This window comes from Phascolarctos cinereus, unplaced genomic scaffold, assembly GCF_003287225.1.
Source record: "Phascolarctos cinereus isolate Bilbo 61053 unplaced genomic scaffold, phaCin_HiC Scaffold_9;HRSCAF=440, whole genome shotgun sequence".
Lineage (NCBI taxonomy): Eukaryota > Metazoa > Chordata > Mammalia > Diprotodontia > Phascolarctidae > Phascolarctos > Phascolarctos cinereus.
Window position 1 is genome coordinate 102,236,436 of NW_027556402.1, and position 23,815 is coordinate 102,260,250.

General features: G+C 37.4%; 1 protein-coding gene across 1 annotated transcript in view; it reads left to right on the forward strand.

The window, feature by feature from the left end:
* The window catches only part of LOC110213699 (protocadherin-23), a 219,151-nt gene that overhangs the window by 180,966 nt on the left and 14,370 nt on the right, over positions 1-23,815 (forward strand). The window contains exons 14-17 of the mRNA XM_078148850.1: positions 6,613-6,726; positions 15,038-15,249; positions 17,796-17,947; positions 23,328-23,458. Coding sequence (XP_078004976.1) covers positions 6,613-6,726; positions 15,038-15,249; positions 17,796-17,947; positions 23,328-23,458 — 609 coding nt within the window. The remainder of the gene's footprint in view (positions 1-6,612; positions 6,727-15,037; positions 15,250-17,795; positions 17,948-23,327; positions 23,459-23,815) is intronic.

The following is a 23,815-nucleotide window of genomic DNA, read 5'->3' on the forward strand; positions in this document are numbered from 1 at the left end:
TTAATCCTAGAAGTCAGAGTATCCTCTAGAAACTTTCTAAATCCATCCAACTACTGTAAAGCATATCTACAACAAAAACCGTTCTTTAGAATAGATAAATCAATAATTCTTAAAGGTCAAAACTTGAGTTTCCCTAGGTGTTACAGGAAACTCCTCATGCCCACTTTCCCTAACCCCTGTGTCCAGCTGCACTCTGCTACCTTCTCTTACCAACTTGGCACTGTTGTGCCATCACAATAGTAGCTTTGTCCTTGGGGCACAAAACCACCTTCTCCAATGTTAGTCCTAAGGAAGAAAAGGAAAATGTGAGAGGGTTGGGAGAGGGAAAGATGGACACATCTCAAGGCCTGGACAATGAATATGGAGGACTTTTTGCCTCCAAATCACTTTTTGATGCTAACTTAAGTGTTCAGTGTAACTGGCTTCCTCACATGCTAAAATACTGTGCCATGAGCAAAATAAATTTGAGAACCAAGATACATATTCCTTAAGAATTGTCAGGGGAACACTCTGCAGCCAATTCAAGTCAGCAAACATTAAATACCTCCTGAGTGCAGAACTAAGTAATGAAAAGTTTAGCTAAGATTTCAGACTCTGCCCTTAGGGAACTTAGAATCTACTCTCAGTTACCCATTTCAACATTATACTAAACTTTACTATCAGAAAATAACATAGATCTTTCAATCCTCAATTTAAGATTTTTTTTCCTATTTTGTCTTCAGTAAAGTGAGGGATCTGATTTCCATCCTCTATATAATTCCCAGATAGCTGACATAATTAAAACCAATTTTTTTTTTAATTTGGGAGGTAGATTAAAAAAATCCTTTTTCTTTTAATTTTTCCTTTAGCTTCTTATTTTCCATGTCTTTAGTCATTTAGTCATCACTCAGTATTTATCATAAGAAACATGAGTCCATTACTTCTTGGCTTTCGGCATCTTTTAATTTAGAATATTTTTAATTAGCCAAATATTTTATTTTTAGCTCTAATTAGAGATTGTGAAGAAAAATTCTCAGTGTGCATTTGTTTGTTTCTCCTAAATTCGATTCTTCCATGTCTCAGGGAGCCATATTCTATTGCCCTCTCTCTAGTAATGGGTAGCAGACAGGGTGCTGGGCAGGGAGTCAGAGGATGTAAGCTCCATTCTCAGTGCAGACACTGACTAGGTGTGTGATTGTGGGTAAGTCACTTCACCTAAGCTTCCATTTCCTTATCTATAAAACCAGTAATAGGAATATTTGCAATACCTGACTCAAAGAGTTGTTAAAAAAGAAACTTTTATATTTAGAAATATGAATTACTTTTTAGTCAAAAGACAGGTTCAGGCTGTCCTTATTTACTAGTTATGGAACCCAGGTAAAGTCATTTAGCTTCTCTAATCCTCAAGTTCCCCATTTATAAAATGAGAGGGTTGGATTAGATGACCTCTAAGGTCCCTTTCAGATCTATAAATCTGTGATTTCATTTTTTTTCTTTTTAAAAATTTTTGAACTTAACAAATACCAAATAGAATGGACCATTCTCTCTCTCTCTCTCTCTCTCTCCATATTCCATACATATACCTATATATAATATGATCTATCATTATTGTGCTGTTTATTTTCTTACTTCTATCTATCTACCTACCTATCTATCTATCTATCTATCTATCTATCTATCTATCTATCTATCTGTCTATCCAGAAAAAAAAAAGAGGATTGTACACGAAACTATAGATCTCTATTGCTTTTTGGTACTTTTTCCAGGACCTCTTTCTGTTCTTTGCATTTCTAAGAAGATATTTTAATAACTCTGTTTTCTTTCTTTTCCTTTTTATTTTTGCTACTTTGTCCTCTCCTCTTTACCCTCCTACTTAGCTTTTCCTAGGTAGGGGGGAGAAGAAAAGAAAAAAAAATCAAATATGAGGACTTAAGCAAAACAAATTCTTGCATTGACTGTATCCAAAAATGTATGTCTTTTTCTGCATCTTGCCTATCACCTCTTTGGCCAAGAGGTGGATCATATAGCCCTTTAGGATTGTAGTTGGTCATTGCACTGGTAGGAATTCTAAGTCTCTCAAAATTGTTTTTCTTTATAATGTTGTTTTAATATTTGTTCTTCTTATGTCTCTGCTCACTTCTATCTTACAAGTCTTCCCAGGTTTGCTTTTGAAACTCCATTTTGTCATTTCTTACAGCTCATTAATATTCTATTACATTCACTTACCATAATTTATTTAATCACCCCCTAGTAAACAGACGGTGCTGTAATTTTCATTCCTTTGCTACCATAAAAAGAGATGCTACAAAAATTTTCTTAGACATGGGTCTTTTTTCACTTTCTTTGATCTGCTTGGATTTTAGGCCTAGTAATGCCACAGCTGGGACTGTTAGGTGGTGCAGTGGATAGGGTTCCAGGCCTAGAGTCAAGAAGACTCATCTGCCTGAGTTCAAATCCAGCCTCAGACACTTACTAGCTGTGTGACCCTGGGCAAGTCACTTGACCCTATTTGCCTCAGTTTCCTCATCTGTAAAATGAACTGGAAAAGGAAATGGCAAAACCACTCCAGTAACTTTGCCAAGAAAACGTTAAATGAGGTCATGAAGAGTCAGACACAACTGAAAATGATTCAACAGCAATACTATAGTCTGATAAAAGGATATGCACAGTCTACTGACTTTTGAACATAGCTCTGATTTGCTTTCTAGAATAACTGGACCAATTCACAGCCCCACCAACAGTGCATTAATGTACTTGTTTTCCCACAGTCTCTCTAGCAGTTGTCATTATCCTATTATTTTTTTGTCATCTATGCCAATCTGATGGTTATGAGGTGGAAACTCAGTTGCTTTAATTTGCATTTCCTCTAATTATTAGTGATTTGGAACAATTTTTCATATTTCTATTGTCTATGATTTCATTATCATTATTGCTCATCTTTTTATTCTTACATAAATACAAGCCAATCACCATACTCTCCATGGAAAAGGCTTATAATGTGAATTGACTATAGCACTTTCTCTTCCTGATGCCACATTTAAGAGTCAGTGACGAGCCAGCTGAAGTAAAATTTTCTGTGTTTATAAAACAAATTGCGTCAGGAAGCATGGAAGTCTGATTGTGTGCCGAAGGTGGAGCACGTTGTACTACTGTGAAGGCACATTCCCACCCTCAAATGGAGGACATTTTATATTAACAGCATGTCCCCTGTAATGTAATAAAATAAGGATCAGCTCAGAATGCAATTTGGAAAGGGTCAAGTTGTGCAGTAACTTGATCCCATCACAATTGGTTAAAATCAATTACCACGCGCACTAAATGACTTCATCACTGGCTTGAAACCAACAGCCACTTGGACATCTTGATAACTGTTTTTTAAACTTTGTCACAGTTTATGTTAAACATGAAGTTTCTGAAGACAATAATGTATTCCGTTTCACATTTTTCTTGCTCTTTTTTCCACAATGTGTTCTTTCTGTTCCATGCCTCTGTGAAGAAATTTCTTTGAAATTGTTGTTTCTCAGCGATGTCCCATCCCTGTTCCTTCTGATATTTCTAGCCATCTCTGAATATTTCTGAGAGCGTTGTTAAGTACTGCACAGCCTCTGGAGGAAAATGCCTCCCTGGTCTAGGAGGGGCCAGTTTGCTCCACTTTTACTTGTTTGGTGAGATCTGTGTTAAAGAGACTGTGACAACATAGAACTTTTGACTGGAGGGAGGTCCCCTTTCTTCTCCACCCCATCTACCAGGTCCTAGCAAGCAAGGGCATGTTGCAGCACTGAGTGTTCATTTCCTCAGCTCTAACGATGTCAATGTCTACTGGTTCGGAAGGGCTGAGTACAATAGCAGCAGTTCTGTCTGCCTTGACTTCTCCAGTAGCAAGTCCTTAAACCATGGAGGGGAGGGAGGAAGGGAGGGAGGGAAAAGAGGGAAAAGGAAGAGAAGGTCAGAAAAAAAAACACAAATGCTCGCTGATTTTTAAAAATTTTAATTAAAAAATTCCAAAGCTAAGAATTGTTTGGGAAATGCAGTAGAAGAAACAAACTTTGTTTTTCTTGTAGAGGTTAGGAAGCCGAACTATTATTGTACAATTCAATAAATAACTAAGTTCTAGAAAGAACATTATCTCGATAATAGCTGATATTTTGTGTGATGCATAAATGCTTATGAGGATCAAATGAAATAATCTATGTAAATTACTTTTCAAAACTTAGAGCACCATACAAATGACAGCTGTTAACTGTTAATTAAAGGAAGTATGGCCCAGAGGATGGAGAGCATACCTCTAGGGTCAGAGACACCTGCTTTCAAATCTTGCCTCTTCAGACATACTGGCAATGTGACCCTTGTTGTGGTCTGTCCTTCATTCTTGAAGGGGACCATGACATCAGGGAGATGATGACATGACTTGCAATTGAAATGGATTTGAGTGAGTGAGTGCTATGAAAAGTCACCAGCCTCACTTTTTCCTACGAAGCCATCTGGTTCTAGTGGCCAGCTGTAGATCAGGAGGACAGGAGATGGCCCAGAATGCAGTGGGAGGCCTTGGTCTTTTCCATAGGCCCAATCATCTAGAGTTGGAAGGGACCACCAACACTGTTCAACCTCCCTGGGGAAGTGACAAACTCTCAACCACACAGGCAACTCTCACTGACCATGAATTGCAGAAAGAAAGTGTCTGCTGTGGTAGAAGGATATTCCTCACCAGAGTTCCCTATACTCAATGAAATTACACATCAAGTTTTTAAAAAAATTATAAAGCACTTTATGCAAAGAAGTCTCATAAAAGCCTATTATCCTCGTTTTACAGAATGGACATTTTCCCCTTATTTCATGAGTTGCCATGCCAAAAAAATTCATCACTAAGTGGCTACCTCATTGGCAGTGAGCTTCTCTGTTCTCAGAAAGTAGAGACAACGTGTTGCAAAAATCAAAGTCAATGTCCATTGCCGCTAAATTACTTGTTCATGGTTTCATAGCTAGTAAGCAGGGAATACAGAATTCAAACTTAGGTACAGTGGAAGGAATGTTGGGCTTAGACTTAGGAACACCCAAATTTGAATCCTGCCTTAGACATATACTAATTGTTTAACTTCAAGCAAGTCATTCCACTGCTTTCAACATCAGTTTCCTTATCTGTAAAATGGGGAAAATAATAGCACTTACTTCACAAGACTGTTGAGGACCTAATTTTACAGATAGGTAAATAGATAGATAGATAGATAGATAGATAGATAGATAGATAGGTGGATACACACACATACACACATATGCATATATGTGTATGTATATATGTCTGTGTATGCATATATATCCATATAGTTTTGTATATACAAACATAAATATGCATATATGTATATGTATATACACATACTCATATATATATACATACATCTATACACATAAGTGTATATATATATGCTCATATATACATATATATGTATATATACCTAATTGTATATCTGTGTAATTATATATTCTATATGCCTAATTTAATATAAATAATGTTTTGCCTTGATCTTCACTGTTCTCATAATATGAGTCTATGGTATGTTTCTTTTTACTCATGGTGCTTGCTTATTTCCTGGCCTTTAAAGAGATTGAGCTCTCCTGCTGGGGAGCAGAGGACACTGACCCAAGCTTGTTGTGTTGGGAGCTTTGGGCCTGGTCACTGGCTTTGTGTGCTAGGGCCTCTGATGTTGGCCATTGGAGGCTGTAGGGTTCTGGCAGCTTACCTGATGTTGCACTGGAATTAGCAACATCTTTGCAAATCTTAAAGCATATTATAAAAGCCATTCTTATTCTTATTGATTCCAAATCTAGTAGTCTGATAGCTATGCTCTATTCATATATAGCCATCTTGCTGCTGCTACTTCTGGAAAAATTATTTTCATTAGCTAAGCCTCTTTTATGTTTATAAAAGTCTAATAAGAGAGATGTGACACAATCACAGATATGCAAGATATCCCCAAGATATACCAAGGCATCTTTGAGTAACCCTTTCTACAAGATAAGACTGACTATGTGAAATGCCATATGAGTAGTAAGCCATAAGTGTCATAGGGCTACAAATGAGAGAGAGAGTTAGCCCACGTATCCATTGTCTTCATCCTATACTTATTTCCTTTAAAATGCCTATACTGTACTCTAATCTACCATTATCTTATTCTAGGCTCTTCCCACCTAACACCTGGATTGCTGTACTACTGCTTAGCTTTTAATCTTTCTCTACTTTAGTATATACTACTGACACACTAATCACTCCCTTATGATATGTCACTCTTCTCTTCATAAGCCTATAATGGTTTCCCATTTCTTGCCTTATTAAATCCAAATTGGCTGCCAAGGTCTCTTTAAACTGACCTCTGCTTATTTATCTGAGCTTATTTCTGACTTTTCTTTAGCAACCATTCTCTGTTTCTGAAATACATTTCCCTTATGGTCTCCTGCACATGTCACATTCATCATTTGAACCTCCACGATTCTTTATACTGTTCTTCTTTTGCCACCCCCACCTTCCCAAATATCTAATGGTCTGTGCACATAGTAGGGACTAAAAAAATTCTTATATGTTCATTGATTTTCTCCTTGAAATATTCCCTTTCTGATATATCTTTTATCCAATTGCTGCAGGATTTCCCATCGTGACTGTGGAAGCCTTCACTCCAGAGTTCAATGGGAAAGAAATAAAATACTGGATTTTTAGTGGAAATGAAAATGGAGTATTCTCCTTAAACTCTAAAACAGGTAAGGCTTTTGCCTTTTAAATTATATTCATTTTCCATTTAAGACCATTGGGAATTACTTCATAGACCAAGGATAAAAATGGGTAAAAGTTGTAATTTGGAATTCATAGATACATTCCACCTGCCTTTGTGTAATTTCACAGTTACAAATGCTTAGTAACCATGATTATTATCTGATGACTTGGAACCTCCAAGTGAGTAGAACAAGAAATTGTATATGTCAGTAATTAATAAAGGATGATTTGAAATCATCATCCTTTGTCACAGAAGCAAACTTTAACAATATTCATCTCCAGGAAGTGTATTCCCTACTCTTTCATATAAGGAAAGATTTATCCTACTTTTAAAAAAACTCTAAACATGTTAGCTTTCAACTCAGCTTTTTAACTAATCCTTTGTAAAGAGTTGGAGATGTACTAGTGAGATCACTGGTATCCAGGTTGAATTAAAAATAAGTACATATGTATAGCCCTGGGGAGTTTTTTTGAGATTTTTCTAATTCGCCACTGAATGTCAACAATTCAACAAAAAAGTACTTTCTGGTGGTAAAGAAATTATTCCCAAATACAGTATGCATTTAATTTAGCTTTAATGAGACCATTATTGTGTTTTAAATGAATACCAATTGATTATTGGAAACATACTTTTGATGACTAACAACTATGTAGTAAATCCTTATCTCCTGCTTCATTCTCAAACCTCAAGGAGAATGCTTTGAATAATTATTCTATTGACATGCAACTGTCTTATTTAATCTAGAATTATATACACATGTGAGAACTTTTACTCAGGGAATTCCACTCCACCCCCCAATTCCATTTCAGTTTGTAGGGGACCAGGGCTGAATGAAATGAGTTTTGGGGTCTGGCTTAGGGGCCAGCAAACTTTTCAGATTTGCATGCAAAGTTGTTGTTTATGTGCTCTATCAACGTAGTCCATCATTAGAGATGGTATCAGGAGCATTCTGTCTGAAAGCCCCCCCAAGCCTTGAGCTCCTACCTGTCCAGCCCTTAAGAGCCAAGCGAAAGGAACAAACACACGCGCGCACACACACACACACACACACACACACACACACACACACACACACATACAAACACACACACGCACAGGAGGAGAGGAAAGGCATTGGTAATGACTGCCTTATCCACCAATCCCAGACTGAGATAGTGACAACTTTAATGAGTTAATGCAATTTGATAAACAGTATCTGTTATGTGCCAGACACTGGGGATGCAAGCACAGTAAAGAGCTGGCAGAGTACTAGGAGCTTTTAATGGATACACAGTTAAGAACTAGCAAAGGGAAATTGAGGAGGGAGAACAGTAAAAAATGAAAAGATCAAGTGATGTAAGAGACATAGCTGAGCTGAACCTTGAAAGTAGCTAGAGGTTTTAAGAGATGGAAGTGAAGCAAGTATGCATTCCAGGCAAGGGGCGTAGCTGAGGCAAAAGCATAGAGAAAGGAAGTGTGAGAATAAATTCAGGGATCACTAGAATTCTAATTTAGCTGAAATATTAAAAGCATGAAGAATAGTAACAAGAAATAAAAATAAAAATAAATAAAATAAATGAAGAAATGAATAAAAATAAAAATGAAAGAACAATAAAAATAAATAAAAAAGAAACAAAAAACATCTGAAACCAAGTCCCAAGTCTTTTAAATAACTTGCTGGAATATTTATATTTTATCCTAGAGACCAATGGGGAACTATCAATGATTTTTTAGAAAGGGAATGACATGGTCAGACCAATACTTAAAGAAGATTGTTTTGTCAGTCGTATGGAGAATAGATTGAAGAGGAAAGAGATTAGGAGCAGGGAAAATTATTCTGAGGTTATTGTAGATGAAGGATGATGAAGACCTAAACCTGGTTAGCTGTCCTTGAGTGAAGAGAAGTCAATAGATATGAAAGAATTTATGGAGGTAGAAAGCAGGGTTAGGGTCTCCACATAGGGACCCCTAATCTGAGACACTCTGTACTTGCTCCAGACCTCATTACAGTGCTATTCCAGGACCTCCAAGACCCCAATCAGAGTAAGTCAGCTATAGAGGTTGGACAAGACATAAGCAGTGATAGAATAAGTAGAGAAGGGACGAAAGGCTTATTAGATAATAATAATAATAATAATAATAATAATAATAATAATAATAATAATAATAACAGCAAGTTATATAGCTTTTTACTGTTTGCAAAATGCTATTCATGTGTTATTTCATTGGATTCCCATAACTCTGTGAAGTAGATGCTATTATTAATCTCATTTTAACAGATGAAGCAACTGAATCTGAAAGAAGTTAAGTGACTTTGTCAGAGTCATAGAGTTAGGTAAATCTTCATAATTCTAAGTCCAGTGCTGTTACCCACTGGGCCACCTAGTTGTAGTCTAATTGGACTGGACAGGGAAAATTGGAGAGGCAGAGGTACTGGAGATTGCAGTGAAAATCAGTAATAGTTTTAGGAAGCATAAGGAGAGATGGAAAGATAGAAGTTCTGATCATAGAGCAATTTCAAAGTTCCAGATTGGTCATGGGTGTAGCACAGTTAGAGTGATAGTGAGCTGTGAACATCCTTGTGTGCTGTTGAAGGGAAGTGAAGATTTAGATCATGGTAGTTTAGGAGGTTAATGAGTTAGGAGGCCATAGTGTCAGAGATAGCAATATATAAAGAAGTCCACAAGTATGAGAGTGAGGGGTTGGGGTAGAGAAGAAAGAATGTGAAAGAAGTAGGCAACTCTTTGAGAAAGGGGAGAGAACGACTTGGGGCCAGTTGATAATAGCAACTAGGATCTAAATAGGGTGATGTTGATAGAATGACCTTAAAGTAAGTGAGGTAGCTGAGGGATGTGGCAAAGGGAGGGTCTCAGAGTGGAGGCGAGGAGCCTCATATGTCAAGGATGTTACAGAAGGGTCAAGTATATGGATCTGGGTTTCTGTGAATACAAGAAGATATAAAGATTAGGAGAGGAATAAGAAGTCTAAAGTTAAGGGAGTGCTGTTAATTATGGCATGTGGATTCCCAAGGTGCCATGAAATGGGAGATCAGTGAATAACAGAGCAAACTAGGAAGGGTAGAGCAGAAGAGAATGAGGATCTGAAATTACAGAGATATCTGACAGAGAGGGAGGGAGGGGAAGAGAAAGAATGAAAGAGAGACAGTGCCTATATATGTGTATATATTTATAAATATATATGTGTGTGTGTGTGTAGGTGTAGAGATAATATATAACTTATATATACATATATATCATATATATATAAATATATTGTGTATATATGTGTATGTGGAGAAATCAGATGTCTAAGGTGAAGGGAATGTTGTGTGTGTATGTGTGTGTGTGTGTGTGTGTGTGTGTGTGTGTGTGTGTGTGTGTAGATCTATATCTATCCATTTATCTGTATCTTTGAAAGCAGGGACCATATTTTTGCCTTTCTTTATATCCATAGCACTTAGCAGAGTTCCCAGGACATTGTAAGTGCTTAGTAAATGCTTGTTGACCCACTGACCAGACACTTCCATTGTAGAGGGTTGAGTTAATTGATTTTCTCTGACAATTCAATGGAGAGCAGAAGAAGGCATACCTCCACATGAGATAGGCTCTGTGTAACAGAGGTCTCCAGATCCAGGTCCTTCAGTTTAACTGGTTGGTTTTTTTCCCATTGTCCTTTCACAATCTCAGCCCTGCTCTAGTTCTGCTCCCAGAAACAGAAATGTCAGTCTTCAAGTGTTCCCCTATTTGCAAAACACCTTGGTTATCTGCTGCCACCATGGCATAGGTTAGCCGAAATGGAATGTGATCAGAGTGCCCGAAGAGGGACAGAAAGGGGGATGTAAAGGGAATCTGATCAAGTATGAGAGATGATACCTAAGGCAATTTTGCCATTTTACATCCAGCTCCTCCCCAAACATTTCATTATAACTTTGATGATATTACTAAAATCATATTTTACATGTCTTTGGCACACACCTCATAACTCACTAACCCTTCTCTAAATGTACCACTCAAACAAATCTTTGCAACAGCCTTGCCAAAGGTAATGTGCTATGTTGAAGTGGCAGTGGCAGTAACAAGTCAGCAACATGGATGTCTTCAGTCATATCATTTCTTTCTGAGAAGGGGATATGATTACAAGAAAAATGTTTCCTTTGTCAACAGCGCAAGAAGTCATGCATGAATGTATGTATGTGTGTGTACATATGAAGAAAATGCTCTTTTCTATCCTTATTGAGCCAAACTTGACCTAGCCACCATTGCAGGGTTGAATTCTGTCTCCAAACTTTATTCATCACTCTTGCTTAAGAGAATCTAGGACTCACTAGTTAAACCAGTGGGGATTATGTGTGGGACTCTGACAGTTGTTTGACTCTGAATGTTCATGTGAATAACAGATGATAAAATTAATCATATTATTTGATATATTAACATGAAACATAAATGGCCAATGTTGCAAAGATGTCATTTTAGGGGAAGGGAGCTATTAAGTTTCTTGAATAATAGAAATATTTGTCAAGTGAGTTGTGTCCATGGGCATACTGATTTGAGAGATGTGCAATTGGTCCCTGTACTGTATGATACAGATTTAGGGAAACTCTATTCTGCTGATGACTTATACAAGTCATAGGAAAATAACATACTCTAGAGAGGTTTCATTCTTTTAATGTATCTTAATAGTCTTGCCATCACTGAAAATTGTACATATATGTAGCAACATATATGTACAACTATGTGTGTTTATATATATATACATATATATATACATACATATATGTAATAGTACATACACACACACACACACACACACACACACACACATATATATATATATATACAAAATGAGCTGCATAATGGAATAGTGTAGCCAAATCCTACCTTTGGCACATATTAGCTAAATAACTGTGGGCAAATCACTTAACTTCTCGGTGCCCCAAGCAACTTTCTGAAGTTATAACCTAAAGACATTTTGCTGATGGGCATCAGTAGAGGAAGTTTCTATACTGGGAGTTCCCAACACTGAAGAGATTATAGATCTATACTAAATAAATATACACATATAAATACACACATATGTGTATATACAGATATTCACACACATATTATATACATACCATAGTAACATAATTTATTATTTTGTACTGTATATGAACACACACAATATTATATAATGTGTACATACACCTGCATTTATATGTGTCGATATATTTGTTTAATCACTTTTTTTAAAAAGAAAAACAATTAATACCAACACTAGAATATTTCCCTGTAACATGTATGTGTATTTCTATGTGTATTTTAAGAGAAAAATATCAGTAACATTCAATTTACTCGCAGTGAAATACAGTGGAACTGTTACTTGTATATCACACTACACATTAGGAGGTATGGCAAATGATGTCTTCGTCCCCTCCGGAGAAATACAGCTTTCAGTATTTTTCTTGCTGGTGTAATGCAAAGTCTGATGCTACTTTTAATTCACTTCCTACAATTCCCTTTTGAAGTCCCTGAGAAATTTTTTCTGGCTGGCGGAGGGGAGAATGTCAGCCTAGTGGACGTCCCAGCCTTGAACTGTTTCACAGGCAGCCTATTGTGCATCTTGATTTGCAAACCTTTCATGGCATATGCCACTTGTTACACCAAAAATAAAACAGGGCAAGGAAAGCATTAGAGCCACAGAGCTGCTCCAAGTGCAAAATTCCAATTATCAAAGCCCCAGCACAAGCCTTTTATTTTAAAAAATGCTCTTTGATCTGCTCTGTAATTGGCACATTTTCTACAAAGTGACGCTGCAACAATTTTATATTGCATTTCTGTTATTATTTTTCCTACATGAACAGTAACAGAATATGATACCATGTCAAGTGTTCTATTGTGGATGGAAACAAAGCCTAGGCTGGGCGCCTTCCATCGCAGACCCACCTCAGACCTGAGCTCCTCTGAGCTGCTGGAGTTCCCTGTACACCCCTCAGACATGTGGGCCTCAAAATGTATTGAAGACCACTTGCTTTCATCACCAACCCATCACAAGAGATCTTAGAGATTCTGCTGCTAACACATGTGAAGTCTGTTCTGAATTTTCTGTTGGGGACATTGGTAACAATTGACTGTGGTTAGAGAAAATGATTGGGTTTTGGTTCTAAAATAGCAACCGATTTGGATATGAAAACGCAAAAATAAGGGTTAATAATAAGAAAAAATTGGAAATAGCATTTTGAACACCCAAGGCCAGAGTATAAATGATGAAATACCCAAAACACTCTCTGTTTCAGAAGTGGAGCAAAGAAATTATACCTAAGTGGGCATGCTATTCCCTGGATGTCCCAGCAAATGTCTTCTAGCTTTGATATTTTCCTGACTGAATATTTTGTTAGAATGTAAAATCCTAATGGGTTTGCAGCATTGCATATAAGAGCACATAAAAAAAAAAACTATTGACTGCTCTTGCTGAATTTTATTTTCATTCTGATTTTATTTTCCTTTAAAATTTCTTTGTTCTAAGAGATGGATCTCTGGAAGGAATGAGGTGATGTAAACTTCAGGGTAAAAAAAAAAGATAGCACTAACATCTAATTTTAAAAAGAAAGTAAACTCCTTGAGGACAAGGACTTTTCATTTTTTTTTGTCTTTTTATCCTGAATACCTAGCATAGTGCCTACCATATAGTAGGTGCTTAATAAATGCTCTTGGAATTGAATTGAATCTAGAGGTAGATTGGTTCACCAGGGAAGTAGAGTTGGTAGGAGGAGTAGAGCTAGAGCAGTCAGCTTAATAGCACAATTTCCAAGTACATTGCTAGCTTGAGTTCCTTTTTCACCTGCCCCTATCTACACATTGTGTCCTATGAACCTATAACAAGGCAACATGGTGTAGGGGAAAGATTGTTTGATTTGAAGGCAAAGGATCTGGTTTCAAATGCTGACTCTACCACTTACTACCTATGTAATTTTGGGCAAGTCATTTAACCTCTCCGTGTCATTTTCCTTATCTGTAAAATGAGGGGCTTGGACTAGATGACCTCTGAGCCCCTTCCAGTTCTAAATGTATCATTTCATTACCCAGTGTGTCTCATAGACATGTCAAACCCATGGATGGGTATTACTTCCCGATTTTGTTGTATGGGAAAAGGGAAAAGGAAGAGAGACATATTTAGGTAGAAAGGCAGAATTTAGAATACCATAAGGAGGGGGGATTTGCCTTTTGAAGTCTGTCTCCTTTAGTTTGAGGGGGCTGGCTGCCTCAGGCAGCTTTCCTCAAGGAGCTGGACTGTGCATTTGGGATTCTGTGGACTTTTCCAGAGTTGGGATATAAGAGGTCATGTTGTCCAACCCACACCTGGACAAGAATCTCTTTTACATCATACCCAACAAGTGGTCATCCAGCCTTGGCCTGAAGCCTTCCACTGAAAAGGAATCCGTTGTGTCCCAAGGCAACCCAGTCCACTTGTGGATAGTTCTCACTGTTAGGAAGGTTTTCCTGACATTGAGCCAAAATTTTTCAACTTTCACCCATTGCTCCAAGCTCTGTCCTCTACAGTAAAATATATGATTCTAATCCTTATTCTATGTGATTCCCCCTAAATCCTATCTTTAATTCCTTCCACTTATCCTGTTCTGACATGAAATAAATAGAGAGAAAAAAAAGAGAAGAGGAAGAAAAGGAAGGGAGAGAGGTAGGGATGAATGGAGGGATGAAAGAAAGGAAGCATTTATTAAGTACTTTTCAGTTGTGTCTGATTCTTTGAGACCACATGGACTATACTGTGTATGGCATTTTCTTGGCAAAGATACTGGAGTGGTTTGCCATTACCTTCTCCAGTGGATTGGTAGATGGTGTGATAGATGACAGTCCATTCCTCTTCTTGGTGATGGCTTCTGGGCAGGGCTGGAAGCAGGGTTAGTCTGGGGGAAGCATTGTTCTTTGCCAGGGCTCTTTGGCTTCAGGGTCCTGGGCTATCTTCATTGGGGTTCAGGGGAGGCACTGGTCATGGCTGTGAGGGTGGTTGAACTTTTGGCACATGTTATCGCCTCAGTCTCCTTGAGGATGTCATGCTATTGGTGCAGCTAACCTGGTTTGGTGGTCAGCAGCTGGTGGGCGAGCTGTCCGGGTTTTAAAGAAGCTCTTTGTAAGTCATGAAGCACTAGAAAAATGGCATTAGCATTACTTAGTCTCCTATTCACGTATATCTCCAGTTTAAAAATTACTTTGTAAATTTATGGAATAGTTGCTTTTTAGGGAGTGATGCCTATAAAGTGCATCTTTCCTATCATTTCCGTACTACATCGGTATGTCGTCATAGCATACTTTTGTTTCTTACAGGTGAACTCACTGTGCAGGAGCCAATGTTTCTTGATTTTGAGGTCAGAAATGAAATTAACCTCATTGTTTTGGCTGAAAGTGGCTGGCATACAACCTATTGCAAAGTGGCAGTCTTAGTACAAGATGTGAATGATAATGTACCAGTTTTTCAGCCAAGCACTTACCAAGCATCAGTGTCAGAAGGACAGCCCTTCAATACACAGATCATGCAGGTAACACAATATTATTTTATAACCTTTTTTTTTCCCATTAAAACATACACTAAAATGCCTATGACCTATGTTCATCAAATGAGTCTTCCTGTATTGTTGAAAATCTCCAAGCATCTTTACAGGTTCAAATGGATGTCAATGTGTTACAAGACTGCTAAAGAGCCAGAGAATCAGGATTTAAAACTTGTCTCTGATACTTTACTGTCCATGTGACCTTCAACATGTCAGTTGAAACCTCAGTTTCCTCACTCTAAAATGTTTAGACTAACCTTGATTTTGTTGAAGGGCTCTTCTAGAAACCACCTCCAAAATAACATGACTGGCTGTCTAAATTGGTCACCCATGGGAATGACTCCCATCTGGGTTTATGCCAGCATATCATCATATTCTAATTGAATGAATGTTGTCTCAGGCTGCCTAGAGGGACCTCTGGTGAGAACACACTTGCAATGTTTTCAAGATGCAAAGAGTGTTTTGAAATGAAATTTTCATTGTTCTGGTACAGGTTAAAGCACAATTGATCATAGACCTATAACTGGAAGAGAACTCATAGGCCATCTAATCTAATTCACTTATTTTACAAAAGAGGAAACTGACGTCTAAAGGATTTTCCCCAAATCACAAAAGTAGAAACTGACAGAGGTAACATAGTCTTTTAAGCTCACTAAGAAAAATAAGGGTATGGGAAAAAATTAAAATAGTAAATGTCACAATTCTCTCCTCTTGGATGTATTTCACATTGCCCTCTTCCTTACAGAATATCAAAGAAAAAGAAGTCTCCCTATTCCATTCCCAGTAGGAATTCCTTTCCCACTCCATAACTGTGGAGAGTTCACCTTCTAATAACAAGGGCATATACAGATATAACCCCAGACAGGAGTCATTCCACCCTGGAGAGGTCTGGGTAGTGAATCTAGACTCCGTGACTTCCAGCTATGTTGGGTTTCATAGGATGCAGGTTTAGAAGGCCCTTAGAAATAATCAAGCTTATCCTAAGCATTTTAGAGATGAGAAAACTGAGATTTCAACTGACATGTTGAAGTAGAATGACCTGCATTGGTAGAGGGAGCTTCCACACCTAGGACTTCCCAATACCAGTAGAATCTGAAGTCTAGTTACTCTGCTATTCTATTGGATGTTCTGTCTCCTTTAGATAATAAAGATGCTTTGGGACAAATAGACCCTGTATTCCTACCTCACTGTGAGATTTTTAAAATAAACTTGGTATATCTCATTTTTCAGATTATAGTCATTTTTTTTCCATTTTGTAAATCTGGTTGCCACCCAGTCCAGGACTTTATTATGAAATCCAAATGTAGTGGAAAATCAAACCACCATGTTATTAGATTTTTTTCTTGCTTTTATAGGACCCAAATCTCAAAAATGCAGAAAGTTGTGGAGCATTGTTTGTTCTCATCCACAAAAATCATTAGTTTTCTGTGTTTGAGATGCTATTAAGTCTAGATGCTAAATGCCTGTGGAAAATGATGCAAATGATGTGTTTATTTACAATCCAGCCTGAAGAAATCGGCAAATGACTGCTTGTTGAGAATCATGTTTCTCTAAAATATACATTCCACAATTTCTTTGGGTTATGTCCACCTCCTTACAGATCACTTTAAACTCAAACTTCTATAATGAATAAAAACTTAACACTTCGCTTATTCACTAGTAATACTTTTGCTAATTTGCCTAGAAAAAAAGGCTGAGAAGAAAATATATATAAGAAAATATGTATGTTTTGCCATTGTAAGGCTTTATGTACTTGTCAAGAAAGTAGTCTAGCCTAAGGAAAAGAATATCTTTATAAGAGTCCAAAGACCCGGGATCTAGTCTTAGCTTCTTCACTAACCATGTCACCTCCAGCAAGTCTCCAGAATGAAAGTGAAACCATCCTCAAAGAATATTATAGTTAGAAAGTTGATTAAAGAAGATTGAATCTAACCCCCTGGTAAGATCTGGAAACAGAGATAAAAAGAAAGAGAAAAGGATCTGTCAAGATTCACATCACCAGTAAGCAGCTAACCTGTTGCTCAATTCAGGGTCTTCTAGCTTCAAGTCAACCTTACTGGCCTCTGAGTTTCCTCACCTAAAAAAGGAGGAAGTTAAATTAGGAAACCTTTGAAGTCCCTTCTAGCTCTAACCTTCTATATTCCACCTCATTTCTGGTTGGCTTCCTTTTCTGGTGCTACCTACTAGTTTGAGCACTATTCCATTTGAATCTTCAGTTCAGGAACAGAATGTTCAAGGAAGTTAGACTTTAATTTTTTAAAAAATTAACATTTATGTTTCCCCATTGCCCAAAATTCTGAGTGAGTTGCCTATGTGCCACTGTCTGAGGGGGCTTCATGCCCTGCTGGGGTCTTTGACTGTCACTTAAATTTGCATGAGATAAAATCTCAGTGCTAAGCAACTTGGTTGTAATTGTTGTGACATACCTAGAGAAAGTCATCCAGGTGAGGTGCTGGGCATACCCACATCAATGAACTCACGGATTTGACACATTGAAACACATGTGGACTAACCAAAGATTTGCATTCCCATAGCTTTTTGCTGCTGACCTTGACAGTGGGTTGAATGGACAAATTGAGTATTCAATACTCTTAGGCAACCAGGATGAAGCATTTCAGATTGATTCAGCGAGTGGTGTAATAACAACTAATACAATTCTGGACTATGAACTCACCAATTCCTACAGGTTTGTCAAGTATTTGGAATCCTTTGGTGTGACTTTTGCCCTTGTTTCTGAACTTCCTATTGTTTAGGATTGTAGATTGACTTTTATTGTATTCATTTAATGGTTGAAAGGCATTTTTTTTTGCCTTCTTTGTCTGCCTATATTGATGAATTAATTCTTCAAGAAACATTTACCATTTGCTTCTGGACCATTGTTTTTTTGTTTGTTTTTTCCTCATCCCTTTTAGATGTTTCATGATATAGAGCCTTGAGAGTGGGGAATTTGTTCTCTGAAAGAACTTTCCCAGTTAGAAAAAAACTTGCTTTGTATATACTAATCAAATAATTGACAGACAAACATTTTCCAACACTTGTGTCTAGCTTCTTGATAGGCACTGGGGAAATGCCAACAAAATGAAATGGTTTCTTCACTCCAGAAGCATTTGGGAAGAATAACCTTTAAGTGAATACAAACTATATCCAAAATGGCGGGGTTGGGGATGGACAGCTCGGAGATCAGGAAAGACATGCTAGAGGAGACAGCACTTAAATCGGTCATTGAAAGGAAGTGGGGATCCTTCTAAGCTGAAGTGATAAGGGAGTACATTCTATGCATGGAGAATAGCTTGTTCAAGGGCAGAGTTAGGAGCTGGAATGTTGTAAGCCATTTGGGTAAGATGATAGAGTTCACCAAAAGGAAAATGTGTAATAAATCTAGAAAGCAGGCTGGAGTGTGCAGACTGAAGAAGTAAGTGACGTGGAAGCAATTAGTGGTTTTTCTAATAAATTAACTGAGATCATTAAGGGTAGAGGTGGGGGTTGAGGAGATATTCCAGGCACATTTTTAATGTTGACAACAGAGGACTCTTTTGGAAACAAGAACAAGAAAAAATGTTTGCTAAGATTTACATTGCCAGGAAGGAGAAATCAGTTCCTGAATTTCAACTGGGGAAGGATGGATGAACTCCATTGCCAATATCCAATGTTGCCAATGTTTTCTAATTAAAACCTATGCTGGGGTCTCATTTGTAAAACATTAGGGCACATGAGGGCTGTGTGAAGGGCAGACTTCCAGTGATTTAGAAACACAATCCCCAAGCTTGGGTTACTGCATCATTTTTAAGGACTGATTTTTTCAAACTATATTTTCCCATCTGTAGAGAAGTGTAGAAATAAGAATTTTAAACTCAAGGAACAGTTGATTTTGGGCAATGCCGCAGGCCATCTGAATTCCCTTGGTGACTCCTGTCCTAAGATTTAGGTCATCTTCTTGCTTCTAGTGAAACATCATTGATCCATCCCTGAGATCAGAGGGTCATTTGAGGCCTATTATGTAAGGGAAATCTTTGCTTAAGCCAGCGAAATAACCAGACAGGAAGGAGGACTTCTCCTAAAGGAATTGAGGAAGGACTTTATAATTTTGGATGAAGTCAAGAATTTTAGCAAATCCTGAGATGGGATCAATGAATCCCAAGTTAATGGAGGTCAGAGGAAATGGTGCCATCATTTTATAACAGAACTTTGAGGCATCAAAGATTCTACCTGCAAGGATGCTGCACCAAGAGTTGATGTGAGTAAACTACTGGATTTTGAAATAACAAGTGCTTCAAGATATTAATAAGGTATTAGTATAACGTGACCATTGGTAGAGACCTCCTCCATTTAGAGGAGCAAAGAAAAGAAGATAAATAAGAAAGCTAAACCTTTGTAACTCAACTCCTCGTTTCAGGCTTCTAAATAATAGGTGACATAAAAAGAATGATCAAGGGAGGACTTTTTGATGTCCCTATTGTAGGGAAATTATAGGAATTATATAGAAATGTAATAATATATAGGAATATATATAGAATAATACATATTATATAGGAATATATATAGAATAATATATAAATAATTATAGGAAATTATAGAAAAATTTATTCAGGGTAAAAGAACACATCAATCCAAATTTTCTCATACACATTTTATAAAAAAGAGAGTTAACCCACTAAAAGCATTCCCCAAAAGCCCTCCTAAGTATTAGAAGGCACAAACCATGTTAATTGTATATTTAATTAATGTGCATTATGGCTACAAATCATGGAACATAAGTATTTCTGAAGAATTGAAAACTAGCGTCATGAAGAAGACAAAGAATTGGTACGGGGTGAGGGAGGGGGAACAGTCTTCAACATGGAACCAGTAAGTACCTACAAGGAAGAAACCAAATGAAAAAATGTCTTCAGAGGAAAGTCATCACTAAAAAGAAGATGAGCTGGTCACATGATGAGATTGAGGGATGACTGATGTTGGGCTGACCTCGTAAGTTTTATAGGAGGACATAGACAAGAACTACCCAGAATGGGCAAGTGGGCAGGGATTGGGATCAGTATCATTAGTGGAAATATCCACATCACTGAGCTCACAGCCTGTTTTGAGTATCTGTGTCTAGATACAACATTAGCTGTAGGTTAGTCGGTGACGCATGTTTCTACTATTATGGCTCTTAGGAGTATTTTCTGAGTCAGCCAGCAATTTGCTGCATTTCTCAGTCAAAATAGCCCTCTTTTATCAATCATTTTTGGTTTTGGTTGGTATTAAAGTAAAAATAGACCTGGATTATTTTATCTGGTAAGGAGAGGATTTTGACAAATCCCTATTGCAACCTAAAGGAAGATTTGGAGGGGTGGGGCTGAATCATAGCAATGATAATTGAATTTGTGCAATTTAAGTTCTAATTTTGGATGTTGGCATGGAGAGAAGATTGTTTGACCATCATTGGTCAAACAATAAGACTGAACCTGAGTGGGAAGGGGCCCCTTTAAAGTCAGGCGGGTTCGTTTGTAGTCTCTGCTGAAGCCACAATCAAGTCAGTGGTTCTCCTTGTGCATATAGCCAATTGGATGGAAGACAACCAACTAATTTCCCAAAGGCTGCCAAGAAACTCTCATAAACGACTTGATGCCTCTCAGAAGTCGGCAGAGCTGCAGCCATAATTTTCACTTGTCCCCTGAGCCTCTGAGTCACCCTTCACTTGTCCTCTTACTTCAGAACTAAATGATATATATTTCTCTATATCAAAGATTTCTACTTTTTTTTTCACCTGACATAGACATTGTATGTAATCTTCCACCCTCAACTCCCCCAAAACATTGTAAGGGCCTGAAAATAGGGCTGGTTATAGGGGAAGGGCTGACAGAATATCCACTTTGATGTCTTGGCTAAGATACCAGCATAAGATTCCTTTTCTTCAGAGAAACATTAGAAGGTGATTATTTTTAGTAAAATATTTCCATATGTACCTTACTGATGTTCATTGTAGACAAAACAAACCCTTCTACGTGGAATTATTCCTATGCTCCAAATGAGCAGAATTTTGTGATTCAAGTTCTGTGTTCTCTTGAATGACCCTAAACTGTGAGCATCCAGCAGGCATCCTGGGTTGTTTGTGAATGGCAGGAGTACCCAGGGATTAGATCACTAACACCCTTGATACCCAGGCAGAGCATTACAACATGGAGCAAATTACAAATATCTATTTGTAGTTTCATATGACATGGAAGAAAAAAAACCCCTCATATGTTCTAATGATGGAAAGGGATCAGGAGAAGTAAGTGTGACAACTGGACAGGATCTGCTTTGCTAAAAGCAGTTTTGGCAGCTAAAAGAATCTGATGCCCATTTCTGGAATGAGGCTTCTTGGGTTAATCTCCAAGTTGACTTAGCAACTCTAATGACCTCAGCTATTGAATGATGTCCCCTCAAAATGTCTGGCCTTCACTTCTAGACCTATGCCACTTGCCAGTGTTGTTTTCATTGTCTGTGAAGTTATTCATTGGGAGTGAAGCCTTTCCCTAGTGAATACAAGCAAGCTTGATAGCGACCCAAGCTTTTCTCCCTACCAGGCATGTCCGTGTAAATCTGTGTTGTGAACTTATCTTCATGGGCCCAAGATCTACAATTAGAAGGAGCTTTAGAGATCATCTGAGCCAACCTCCTCATTTTATAGATAAGGAAATTGAGGCCCAGAGAGGTTAAGCAATTTCCCCCAAAGTCATGCACACAGTAAATAGCAGAGTCAGGCTTTGACTTTGGGTCCTGAGATTTAGATTTACAAGTTCATCATGATGCCTCCCATCTCCTTGTTAAATTGTAACTCTTTAAGACCAGGGACTCTGATACTTGTTAATAGTATAGTATATATTTAATTGCTGCTAATTATAACAGCATGATGTCATGAAAAGGAGCACAAGACAAAATGTGAGAAGACATTAATTCTCATTCTAACTCTGCCACTTAACATTTGCTGAATCTTGGATCTTAGATACCTCTCTAAGCCTCAGTTTCCTCACTTGTAAAATGAGAATAATAATTCTTCCAACATTTCCCACCTTCTGGGGTTGCTCTGAGGATTCATTGATGTAAGATGTGGAAGTGCTTTGAAAACTCGTAAATGCTATTGAAATATTAGATGACATAATGATGGTGTTGTATTTTGAATCTCACTTTTTAAAATGTTTTGAATGTGGATCTGAAATATCTCAGTGCAAAACAACTCTTTTGAAGTTATGTTTTTTCTTTTTTGTGAATAATGTTTTATTTTCCCCCCAATTACATGTGAAAACAATTTTTAACATTCATTTAAAAAATCTGAGTTCCAAATTGTCTTTCTCCCTCTCTCTCTTACCTCCTCCCTGAGACAGCAAGCAATTGGATATAGGTTATACATGTGCAATCATGCAACACATATTTTCTTATTGGTCATACTGTGAAAGAAAATACAGATCAAAAAAGAAATGTGGAAGAAAATAAAGTGAAAAATGGTATGCTTCGATCTTCATTCAGACTCCATCAGTTCTTTTTCTGGAGGTGGATAACATTTTTCATCATGAGTCTTTTGGAATTGTCTTGCATCATTGTATGGCTGAGAATGCCTAAGCCATTCACAGTTGACCATAATGCATTATTGCCATTACTATGTACACTGTTCTGGATCTACTCAAGGAATTATATTTTTTGACAATGAGATGAATATATCAGCAGTTTCCTGGTCATGTTTTTAACCTGATGGTTTGGAGAAGGAAGGTATGAAGAGTGTTCCTTGAAGTATCTCTTTATCCACTGCACTGAGCACTCTTTGAGAGAGGAATAAATTCTACAGACTGTTTCCCAGAAGTTATTCATTTGTTTTGACATACCACTTTTTAATCTTTTGGGGCTTGTTGGATTATCCAAAACTGTCAAAAAAAATTCCGGTCTCTCATTCTTGTATCAAAATATATACTTCTTTTTTCAAAAATGTGATTTGGAAAAAAGCAGTGCCGGGGGAAAAATTAAGTAGCTACTCAGCTCATTTTTCATCTTCTCCTGCATGTTTAATATTAACATTGTTTTTCTTCATCCCAATTTCTTCCTCTAACTAGGTTGATTGTACAAGCTGCCGATAAAGGGATGCCCAGGCTTTCTGCTACAGCTGTGGTCAAAATCCAAGTGGTAGACCTCAATGATAATATCCCAGCCTTCCTCTCTTCTGAACGAGTAGAAGTTCCAGAAAGTAAGTGTGGAAATCTTAAGATTGTGGTTTTGATTCTTGTTAATTGAAGAGGCTAAAGTAAAGGCCCTTGTTTTTATTGGGCAATCCCCATGAAGAGCAGTTAAAGTTCAGTTACTTACAGAGAGCCATATTTGGTTGATCATGTATCTAAAGGCCTAATTATGTCATAGAGCACTTTGTCAATCTAGTGAATCCTGTAGACCTTTTATCAGAAAAATGTTTTTGAATATAATATTTTTCAATGCCTAAAATAAAATATGAGACTTAAAAAGAAGCCAATTATATTGAAATGCAATTATCATTTTTTTAAAAAAAGTTCACAAATCCCAGATTAAAAATTCCTGCTCTAATGGGTTT